The 11595-nt window shown below is 50.7% G+C and overlaps 2 protein-coding genes across 3 annotated transcripts; both read right to left on the minus strand.

Moving 5' to 3' along the window:
- Nucleotides 1-223: 223 nt before the first annotated feature.
- On the minus strand, nt 224-11239 carry LOC122372882. 2 transcript variants are annotated; one of them, XM_043350546.1, is made up of 9 exons: nt 10815-11239; nt 7870-7992; nt 7396-7499; nt 6987-7125; nt 6571-6728; nt 3738-3855; nt 3371-3540; nt 2844-3037; nt 224-2299 (listed from the first exon to the last, which is right to left on the minus strand). In XM_043350546.1, the coding sequence occupies exons 6-9, from the start codon at nt 3832-3834 to the stop codon at nt 715-717; spliced, it is 2046 nt and encodes a 681-aa protein (XP_043206481.1). In that variant the 5' UTR covers nt 3835-3855; nt 6571-6728; nt 6987-7125; nt 7396-7499; nt 7870-7992; nt 10815-11239; the 3' UTR covers nt 224-714. The 2 variants fall into 2 exon arrangements, with proteins under 2 accessions (XP_043206481.1, XP_043206482.1); XM_043350547.1 differs by having other exon boundaries at nt 7388-7499.
- LOC122372876 (probable tubulin polyglutamylase TTLL2) lies at nt 6567-10973 on the minus strand. Its single transcript, XM_043350531.1, has 5 exons — nt 10815-10973; nt 7796-7819; nt 7396-7499; nt 6987-7125; nt 6567-6728 (listed from the first exon to the last, which is right to left on the minus strand). The coding sequence occupies exons 1-5, from the start codon at nt 10971-10973 to the stop codon at nt 6567-6569; spliced, it is 588 nt and encodes a 195-aa protein (XP_043206466.1).
- Nucleotides 11240-11595: the final 356 nt, after the last annotated feature.

Genomic DNA, 11595 nt, shown 5'->3' on the forward strand with positions numbered 1-11595 from the left:
TTTCCGCGACCACGACTCCGAGTCCGGCTTCGCTTTCAAAATCGACTCCGACCGACTCAGACTCCTAATGCTTAAAATGTTAAAGGTGAAAAACATTAGCTAAGTTTCGCAATTCGCATACCAATATTCATTCCAATAAAATTACAAATCCGAATTCCGAAATAACAGTTCCAAATCCGTTACCAATTCTGTCAATTCTTCATTATTCATATAGTCAAAAATATAAAATAGCGAAGTTTTATTTCCGTTGTTTAATACGGTGTGGAGAGGAAGTGGCAAGAAGTAGGTACACAGAGACGTCGACGACTTTCACACGGATGGCAAGTTGTAATTTATATTCAAGTTACTTTTGAGAGAAGACCTGGCAGAACGCACCAGCCACAAGCTTTGGTAAGCCATGATGTTCGGTATGCCAGTGGAATGAGCTGAGGAAAAGTCAAATATATTCCCACACGCAAAACCTGAGCGTCTCCGAGGCTCTAGCAATAGCCGAGCCCGCTTGCTAGATTGCTCTGAGATGTTTGTTAGAACTAAAGAGTAGCCTACACGCATCCATAAGAAATGTCAAGATGACACTCGAAACTGGACATCACACGTTACGCCCTCACGGCCTCGGAGCTGGATAGGAGAATGCGTTAGACCCCGGCCAATGGCGGGTCCGCCCTGAGCGCTCCATCACATCAGTGCGCAGGTTATCCCCAGGCGCCAGCGGTTCTACATGCAGGGCATCCACAGCTCGCTGTGGCGGCAGTACTTGGTCTTGAATTGGCGTGTCAGTGCGTCCGGCTCGTAGCGCGGCGCCTGCAGCGCGATCTTGCGCGCGAACCGCAGGTAGGCAGACACCTCGTTGACGATGGCCTTGCTGTCCACGGGGTCCTCGCAGGCGTGGCGCGTCTCGCCGTTGAAGGGGAACGTGCGACACCAGCCACCGACCTTCGGCGGCGCGAACCGCCAGTCGCGACCGTTGCCCCACTTGTTGTGGAAGGCGTGCCAGTTGTAGGCGAGCATGAGCATCTCTCGCTCCTCGCCGCCGGGCCGGCCGCACAGCGGCTCGGAGGCCGGCTTTGTCTGCGACAGTTTGACCCAGGGCGAGGTGGGCGCCGGCTGCGGCCCCTTGGGCACCAGGTAGTGGGTCTGGCAGGTCAGGTAGGAGGGCAGCCCGTTGCTGACCGGCCGCAGTGTGGTGATGATGCCCAGCTCGTTGACCATCACGGTGACCGCAGAGGCCATCGACTGGCCGCCCTCCTCGCCGCCCCAGAACGGGTTGCGCTTGTTCTGCCGGCGCGTCCTTCGCGCCTGACGCTCCGAGCGGCTGCTCTCGAGGGCGCGCGCCTGACAGCTCTCCTTCTCGGCGCGCAGCTTGTCTAGGAAGGAGCGCACCTTCAGCGGGATCTTCGGGTCGGACTTCTCCAGTTCCCTGGCGGCCTGTAGCTGCGAGCCGCGCTGGCCCGCCTCCACGGCCGCGCCCGAGTCGGCACTCGGCTCCGGGTCGGCGCTGGAGCCCACCGTACGGTCGCTGCTCAGCGTGGTGGCGCTGGAAGTCCGCTTACCCCGCGACCGACAGCCCTCGTCCGACGGAGCCTTTCTGGCTCTCTGGTACTTCCCGCCGGCGCCGTCCTCTCTCCTGAACTTGTCCTTGGACTTCCTCCTGCGGGCCTCCAGACTGCCGCTCTCCAGAGTGTCCGAGCTCTTCCCCCATTTAATGCTGGCCGGGCTGTGCAGCAGGTCATCCACTGAGGCGGCCCGGGCCGACCCGCGCCGCGCCGGCCGGCCCTCGCCGCCGGGCGGCTGCGGCCGAGCCCCGCTCCCCCGCAGCAGCACCTCGCTGCCCTCGCGTGACACGCAGCGGCGCGCGCGCAGCTCAGTCCACGACCCGGCGCCGGCCGGCGGCCCCAGCTCGGGGTCGGAGCCGGCGGCGGCGGCGCACGGCTCCTCGACCAGGCCGGGCTCGGAGCCGGCGCAGGTGGTGTCAGAGCGCGGCGTGCTGTCGCCGTCGGCGCGCCGCCAGCAGTCGAGCGCCACCGAGCCCGACGACATCTGCCGGTCCGAGCTGTAGATCACTGTCAGACAGTCGTCCGAGCGGCGGCGCCCACAGTCCGGCCAGGTGTCCGTGTCGCTGGCGCTGGCCGCGTCGTCGGCCCGATCCGAGGCCGTGCGCTGTTTGAGGCGCTTCTGGCGCACCGAGGACGAGCTGGCCTCCTTGGTGACCGGCTGTGCCGCCTGCTGCTCATCCGCCTCCGCCTCCTTCCTCCGCCGGCGGGCGGCGTTCTGCTCACGGATCTCCTGCACCGTTTTCGGTCTGCAAACAACACAAAGGTCACCAGTATCAGAGGTTGTTAGCCGAATCGACTGTCCTTACCGACGATGACTCAATGCCAGCAGTCCCGGCAACACTCCATGCTGCGACATTTAGCCTGGTCATTGCGTTGGCTATCGAACGGTCCCCTGAATACACGTAACGTGGCTTACACACTCAGTTTGTTTGCATACTCCAGGCCACCACACAATGTTGCACTCGTATATGATGTTCTATGTGTGCTGAGTCCATAAGGTGATACGAATGGAATGACAAGACGAACTTTTGGAAGAATATTCTTAGAACGCTTACTGTCTTCCAACTGCGAGTCAAGTCCAATAAATCATTATTATGTTCTAATAGTTGGCAACAAATCGTCTTTTAACTACCATATTACATTACGATCTAATCTAGCCAGCCTGACGTCGGCCGTCACAGGGTACTCTCAAACAGACCGCTGCCAGTGAGACCGCCGGCGGGTCCCACCTGGCAAATAGTTTCTCGTCTGGCGCCCACCTGGTGAAGAGTTTCTCGTCTGGCGCCTCACCTGGTGAAGAGCTTCTCGTCGGGCACGGGCCACTGCGGCGAGACGGTCGGGTCGTTGAGCGAGGTCGGCAGTCCGATCAGGTCAAACAGGTCGTTGAGCAGCGGCTTCTTGACGTAGATGTCGACGTCGCTGTCGGCGGTCAGCGACGGGCTGAGGTTGACCTCCATCAGCCAGGGGCGCAGGTCCGAGTCGATCTGAGCCAGTCACACACAGACAGGAGGCCGGGTCAACAGACGGAGACACTGACACTGCAGCACTGCATCGCACTGCGTCACACATTCACTGGATCTCAGCTGTAAACAGCGCCATAAACAGCGCCGCTGAACTCGCTGATTCACGAAGTTATCGGTGCCGAATAAAACACGTGATCAAACTATTGTTAACACGGAAAAGAGAACATCATTTTCTAAGGACCTTTGTGCCTTTGTGTAACCTTTGTGCATTTAGTTATCCATAATATTCGACCGGCATCTGACATTCCTTTCTGACTTTACGATGCTCCGGAGGGAGGCACCGACCACATTTACCAGTATGTCGAACCCGTAGAGTTCGTAGCAGTTTCGGGTGACGGGCACGTCCTGTATGTGGCTGAGGACCGTCAGCGAGATGATGGTGTTGACCCGCTGCCAGAGCAGCCAGTCCTCGACGCCCATCTGGTGGAAGTAGTGGCGCAGCTGCGACAGAGTCCACTTGCTCCCTGGCGGCGGAGCGGCGCACCGGTCAGCAATCGAATATGCATGGAGTGTCTCCGGTCAGCGACCAATGGCATCGCTATTACACAATGACCTACCGTCTAAACTTGAGGTGTTCGATATCCACATCCAGTCATCGATATACTATTCTTGTCAAAACCAGTAACCACATCAGTCGTATGACGGAAGCCCTGATACCAACCTGCGCCAATTCGTTCCTTTTCTACAAAGTAGGCAGGTCCCAGCTTGTTTAGAGACGTATTGGTTAAATGTGAGAACTTGTTATCCAGGTACATCATTTGTACTTCTCTGTGCTGAATCTGTGGGCAGCATAAGGCGATGGACATTGTAATTGCGACACGCAGCAGTAATTCTTAAAGGAAATAGTTCACTTTTTTTTAACATGGGTTTTGAACTGGAATAGCAGTTCCGTAGCTTGGGCTGAGACGAGCATAAATCGGGAGCTTTTACAGCCCAACGATCACCCTAGGCAAAGATATTCTATTTTTCGTCCCGAAAAAGGTGTCTTCCGTTGAGGATGTGTGCCTTGCATATATTTCCATCCAGTATGAAAAGAGCATGGGTCCCGAAAATTATTCAGAAACTAGAGAAATTATCTACGAGAACTCTAGAGAAATTCTCGTACTGATCAATTAGGACATTCAGGGGAACATTATCAGATCGAGCAGATCGCCCAAATGCCGGTGGCTGCGATAATTTCTCTGTTTCTGAAGAATTTTCGGGACCCATGCTCTTTCATACTGGATCGACTGTGCCTTACAGAAACTGAAAAGTTCTTCCTATATCAAAATATAGAAAATAATCTTTTGTTATAAAAGGTTTTATTTTCTTTGCTGATTATTTGAACATAAAAAATAAATCCGTTGCAAAAAAAATAATTTCGTGAAAGTGAACTATTTCCTTTAACGGTTCTCGACAGAGCAGTTTATATAGTAACCGTCACCCATTCTCGACTATTCATTGAGAGAGAAACATTTTTCCATACTAAGGACATATCAAACCTCGTTTTTGATCACCCACCCCTGTTTCGAGCTGGCGAGGTCAGCTCTCGATGGGGAAGCGCCCGAGAAGCGATAAAGTTAAATCCCGCCGGATTTATCGTTAGCGCGGCTCATTAGCCTGTCTCTCAGGACGGGCTGAGACGCAGCAGCGCGTCATCTGACGGCCACTTGACAGTAGCAAACTTCACAGCTTCAGAAATTATCCCACAATTAAACTAAAGACAAACCGTCGTGGCTGGGTACATGAGGTATTAGTGGCTATAAAAATTCAAACAACGTCACCGCGTGCCGCAGCCGATCGCAAATCATCAAGGCGGGAAGCAGGGTTTTCACGAATCATTCTCTTTGTTTTGTTTTGTTTTGTTTTGTTTTGTTTTGTTGGGTTAAGTTCTTTCGGCTGGGCGGGTCCTTTCTCTTAAGCGAATGAAGCTTGAAGATGCTGGAGCAAACACGCAAAGCACTTTCGGGGTAAAATAGTCACGTATCTCCACTTTTGGCAGTGCCTAACTGCTAAACGCTAACGCTGGCCGCTGGGAACCTTATCTACAGGCATCTCCAGCAGGTCATCCGTTCGATATGTAATGCGGCACAGCATAGTTGCAGGCGTTGTACACTAGTGACATCTAGCGGCGAACAGGAAAACCTTAGCTCCGTGCGTAAAAAGGAAAGATGAGCGGAAAGTTGATTATACCTTAGGTCAGGAGTTAGGAGTCGATGGATTTTTGGTGACTCCGACTCCGGCTCCAGCTTCAAAAATCTACTCCGACTCCAGCTCTGACTCCGAATATTTCGCTAGTCAAGCTCAAGCTCATGTCGAAGATCTTTCTTTTGCCCGTGAAACAATCCTTTGTGCTTTCCAAAGCCTTACATTTAAAACAAACTTTATAAATAACCTACAAAACTAAAAGCAGGTTCTGGCGTATGGGCCAGCTTGTGCTTCTTTTTTCGCTGAAAACGCTCGTCAAAAACAGCAGTAGGTACCTATGGCCTAAGCTTCGACAAAAGCTATTTTGGAAAGGTCAACAAGCTAACTATTCTCTAGGAAAACATGTATAGGGCATGTTATGTTAACTCCGACTCCGCAGTCGGAGTTGGTTTTTTTTTTTGCGGCTCCGACTCCTACTCTGACACATTAGCCCTGCTTTAGGTCGCATTTTCCTGGCTTTTTTCATTATTTTCCTTATCAAATTTGAGGAAAGTACGACGGCAGCAAAAATCCATTCGTTCCGGGTAATAAGACCCAATCCAAATAAAATCAGACGTTTTATCACAGGCCACTATTTTTCACACCTCCAATAATCCGTCGGAGGGCCAGAAAAACTATTTCTGTCCTGGGTGGCGCGGCGTTTGGAAGGCGGCACCGTCACGCAGCCCCTCGGCCGGCCTCATTCGCCTCATCCATTTGGGTGTCGTTGCCGGGCCAGTGGGTGCTCGCGTGTCGCCGCCGGCACACCGCCGGTGTCACGTGACAGCCCCGTGTGCCGGCCGGCCGGCGGCGCGCACCGGTCACGTGACGGCCGGAGACCGTCCGTCGGCCGTGCGTGACGGACGGTCGCCGGGCGGCCGCTCCACTTTTGGGAGCCGCCGTGTCGAATACGACAGCAAAACCGTCAGAAACCAACGGTCGCAAATGGCCCCAGGTAATCTCAGAGAGCCGCCGCCTTCTGCATACTGCATTGGGTGGAGGCACGTTTTTGAGCTGCTGTCGCATTTCATGGAAAGGTCGTACTTCAGAGGTCGTACTTCATGGAAAATTAACTTCACCAATATTGCAAGAGTGAGCGCTGTTGCGTGTTCAAAATTGCTGATGAAGTGGCAGGCTCATTTGACATGCAAAAGGTCCGCGTAATCACTGCGAAGTACCTTTGATGCTAAAAATAATATCACAACGATGCACTGTTCATCAATATAAGAACCCCACCAGATTGCACGAAAGGAAAATAGTGCAGCAGAGTCCGGTGTTTTTCACAAACACACACCTTTCTCCACCCAATGTGTCATTTTCCCGCTCACCTGGCCAGCCCCTCCTCGTAGAGGTAGACTGTAAGCGGGTGGTAGGAGGGTATGCAGGCGTAGATGCGCAGGTCGAACTTGTAGCCGGCGATCAGCAGCGGATTGTGGATGTAGCGCTGCACCACAGCGTTCGAGTCGTACTGCAGCGTGGACAGCTCCTGTCGGCGCGACACCACGCTCATCAGCGTCACTCCCGGCTCACGGTAACAATTGTAGGCATCGAATGACTTTTGGACGCGTAACTCACATCAAAATATTTAGAGGCATGTATGTGTGATGAATCGCAAAACCTACATCCTGAGCCAGCGGCCATCCCACTCCATATTCATAAACCCCACGACATTCACGTCGCACGGCGGTCGGCTCGGTCCGCAGCCCCGCCTGCCTGTGCGTCCGCTCAGTGGGCGCCCCCTTACCGAGAATATGGTGATGCCCTTGCCCTGGCTGGCGCCGACCGGCTTGCAGATCCAGGTGGCCTTGTCGCCCTCCTCCAGAATGCGCGTGTACTCGGCCACCAGTTTGGTGTAGTCGAGCGGCAGGTTGTACGTCTGTGGACTGCAGAGCGGCGGTACAGGGCTGTCGGCCGCCACCGGCCTTACACCGATCACCGCCTACATATTATATACCTAACCACAACAGCGTGACTCACTCAAATCCAGGTCTATCTATCTCCGAAACAAATACCTACTATGCAACACAATGCGAATCCGTCAGCAGTCACCAAACAACAAATGCTATGAAAGCTGTATGACTATGGAAAGTCGATAACAAACACATAAGCATTTATAAGTGTTTTTATTGGTCATTGTGGCATTACGTTTTCACCTGTAGTTGTAGATGTTGCCGTAGACCTTGTTCATCCTCTGCAGGTGCCTCGCCAGACAGTCCTTCCGACAGATGGAGTTGGCTCGCGGAATGTGGTTGACAAACTGAAAAGACAACCGCTGCGTAAAGAAACGGTGACATGCACACTGGTTTATGTTCGAGATGGGTAATTCCTGACAAAGAAGCGCCCGATCAACAAAACTGCAGCCCAGGGATTTATCATGGATTAACTCATGAACGCATCATCCATGATCAAACTAACTGAGTATCTGGACTGAATTGTTCGTGTTCGGTTATGCTGCCGGGAAATCCCGATCCTGCCCCTTACCTGCCACGGCTGGAGCAGCCGGTGCTGGGATATGGAGTAATGAGAGTAGAGTTACCAGATGCTGCCCCTTACCTGCCACGGCTGGAGCAGCCGGTGCTGGGATATGGAGAAGTGAGAGTATAGCGTTACCAGATCCTGCCCCTTACCTGCCACGGCTGGAGCAGCCGGTGCTGGGATATGGAGAAGTGGGAATTGCGCCACCAGATATTCCAATTATCCACGTGATGGGCATCCTCGTCAAATAAAATCCAGCCGCGATCCAGACAAACCTGAAGGAAAGAGAAGCATCACACTTACGCGAAACCTGAATTGAGCGTAGGTACGCACTTATTTGAGGTTTGTCTAAAAAGTAAGTGCACAATCAAGACACGATGCAGTCCAGTGGCGGATCCAGGGGGGGGGGGCAAAATGGGCATTTGCCCCTCCCAAACAGCATAATTTTAACAATACGCCATGGACGAGGCATGGAAAGAATCTAAATTGTTATGGTTTGCCCCCCCCCCCCCAAAAAAAAAAAAACTCTGGGCTGGATCCGTCTCTGATGCAGTCTGCTAGCTCACTTCGCTGCGAAAAAGGCGCTCAACTGCGGTAAACATTACCTACATGCCAAACGTCAGCCGGTCTCGCTAATGTTTCCGTAAGCCCTAACATGTCAATTTATTTTGTTCGCGACCACACCAGAATTACCAGACGCTATGTGATAAAAGGGTCACACGTCACAGACCACTTTTAATACACCAAACTGAGTTTGTAGTGTTCAAGTTGTTCCGTGAAGCAGCCCACAGGGACCCGAGATGCCTGGCGGGATCGATCCTTGCTATCCATATTGCATGCATGCACTTTGTGTACCCAGCTCACGCGGAACTGGTTTCCGTTCAAACCAATATATGGACCACTCAGCTGTTTTGGACAGCAGTGAACTTTTGAGAATTGCGACCTACTTCTAAGTTTATCGACAAAACTTGAAAACCTGGCTGCCGGCGCTGACGGACCGAAAATGCCAGCGGCGACGAGCATTAATAAGGCCGCATTAGCAATTAGTCACCTCGAGGTATTCACCGTCTTCGTTTACGCCACATCAAAGGCGTTTGGATGGTTCGGGGAGAATTTACTGGGGCGCCAAGACACTGTCAGCGCCTGTTTTACTGGCACGTTCCGGGAGCCTTTTGCAGGGAATTGACGTCTGAGGGCCGATGTGCTTCAGCGCTGATCGCCAGCCCAGGCGGCAAAACACGTAATGAAGGCGGCACATTTGTCAAAATATAAACTTATTTATTTCTTCGCTGCAAATCAAGTTTACCAAGCAGCTGCATATATGTGCTTGGCCGAGGAGCCCACAGAGGCCGGACCCAATGACCTCGGGTCTGGCTCCGGCGTAACCTGTTGAATCGCCGTTTTAATTTTAGCTTCTTTCCGTTTAATCTACAGCCCATGGCAACACGATGGGACCGTTCCTCCATATCACAAACCAGATGAAGGCGGTAGCCAGTGCTGCAAGAAGCTGTCGGTTTCAATGACAATACATATGTCAAGCACAACGGCAACCGTTTTCGCATTAACAACTGTAATTGTGTGCCTTCTTTAAAGGAAAAGGGCCACCTTTAACATGGGGATTGAAACTGAGATAGCCATCTTGTAGCCCGTGTCTGAAAACCAGTCTGTCTACCTCCTTACGGCCGATTTCGGCCTCCATTCGTAGTTATCGGCAATTTTAAAAGAAAATACGCCAGGAATGCGTCCTTATCCCAGGAATGCGTTCTTATCCGACAACACAGCCACCCGCGGCGAGGCTTTGGTTTTTTACTAATCAGCTCCAACCAGCTCAGCTTAAACCAATCAGCTTATCTGAATTCTGACACAATCCGACGAGTCTGTTCTGAATGCTGATTGGCTTGAGTGTGACGTCATCGCTATGCCATCATACAGTAGGTGCCGTAGAGAGTATCAACATAGTACCAATATGTTAAATGGTTTTAAATACTTTTTCGCGAATTGTGCACTTCTGGCACCAGTTTTAAAAGAAAATGAAAAATAATAATGTCAAAATGAAAAACAACGATATCTTCATATTTCACGAAGGTGGCCCTTTTCCTTTAACTCGGCTGCATTCGCCAACAAACGGTTCCGAAGCGGCTCGTGCCTGACAATTACGAAAAGTTATAATATTGCTGCCTGGAACGGGAATCGCAATGAGATGATTATACTGGCTACCGTTTGGTTGAGCTTAAATCGATCATAAAATTGGGGAATTCGTAACTGGCCACCAGCTCAACATTTCCGTAACTTTAATATCCGGCAGGACCAGCCCGAGACTCCTGAGACACGGACTTAACCATTTACTTTAGCATGCATGCATAACAATCCATTTCTTTTTTAATAGCTTAGTCGTCAGCGGATCAAACCAATAACCATCATACCGCCGTTAGGGGCATTGCTCATTTGAAAATAGGAGTTGACTGCTGAATGATCGAGGTACTTACCTATTTCCCCACTAAAGGACAATCTTATTGCCAATATGTAGAGGATGCCTAATTAATAGTGCAATAAGATTGATGTAATAAGGACCTTTGCCTAATACCTAAGAAAGTAATAGGTACGGATAACTTACCACTTTTGGGAATAAGCTGGCTTTAAAGAGCAATGAATATGTTAATTCCCGGAGTGAACGAAATTATGCGCGTAGTTAGATATAAGTAGGTAAGAACCAAGTGTTTTAATAAGCTAATAATCAAAGGCCTAATTTGGAAGGAAGACGGTGTACGCCAAAACACCGAATAATTTCATCACGAATCGCAATTAACCAGTTTTAGCATGCCTACAGTGATTATCATGGCATATAACGTATAACGCCGTCTCATTGCCAGCCCAATCCCCCTTCCTAAACTACACTTAGCAGGACCGTCACCTTTGAATTATCTCCTTCAAAACAATCCTCTAGCAGTAGCTGGCAGCAAAACTAAGCGTTCGACACTGGCAGACTCTAAGAGCAAGTGAATGAAAGACTGTGAGCCTATTGGCAAAGGTAGCAGGCACGTAAATGGTTACATGTCAATTTGAATTGGATGACTAATCAGACCACGCTCCTACTCACCTGAATAAGCAGGTCAGGTCCATTCAGCTCCGTCCTTCCCGAAACGCGGAACACAACCGGACGATCTCCAGCGATGGGACCCGTTAGAATCATGGGTCCACGGTTGGAGGGCGAGGCGGCGTCTGGTCGCTCACCGACGAACGGACCCTCCCTGCGCATGCTGGCTGAGTTCGTTCAGCCAGTCAGCGTAGCGCCTATCATAACGCTCGTACACTGGCTTCCCCGCCCTCTTACGCTATTGCATTATAAATGCCATCACATCAGGAGAAAATAGGGAGCTCGCAAATAAAGACACCACAGATAGCGGTCATTTAGTGGCGTCAATTCGTTTCGTTGATCGTTTTTAACGCAATAATTTTGATTTTATGCATCAAACAAATGACTTAATTGTAGATCCTCGCTCTTTTTGTCTACAAAATAGTGCAAAAATGCAAAACATGTATTTCAAAAACGACAAGACGCCAACGCACGTGAATTAAGTCGAAGGAACTCTCAAATGAAACCGAATGAAAAAAGGAAACTTGATTTACCTACACTTTGTCCTAAGCAAGAATAGGTACACGGTACCAATAGGTAGTTGTTTCTAGTGTTGAAAATCATAAGCCTAGATTTAAAGCACAATTACACAAAGCTGAAACGAAAGGAGATTACAACAAATGGGATGATAAGGTTGAAATATACGTCAATATAAACTAGTTTCCAGTCAGAACATATACGTTAATTGTCATGTTGCACTTGGTAATACGAGCAACATTCAACAGCGGACACTAGATGGTTTCTA

This window comes from Amphibalanus amphitrite, unplaced genomic scaffold (assembly GCF_019059575.1).
Source record: "Amphibalanus amphitrite isolate SeventyFive unplaced genomic scaffold, NRLGWU_Aamphi_draft 001412F_arrow, whole genome shotgun sequence".
Lineage (NCBI taxonomy): Eukaryota > Metazoa > Arthropoda > Thecostraca > Balanomorpha > Balanidae > Amphibalanus > Amphibalanus amphitrite.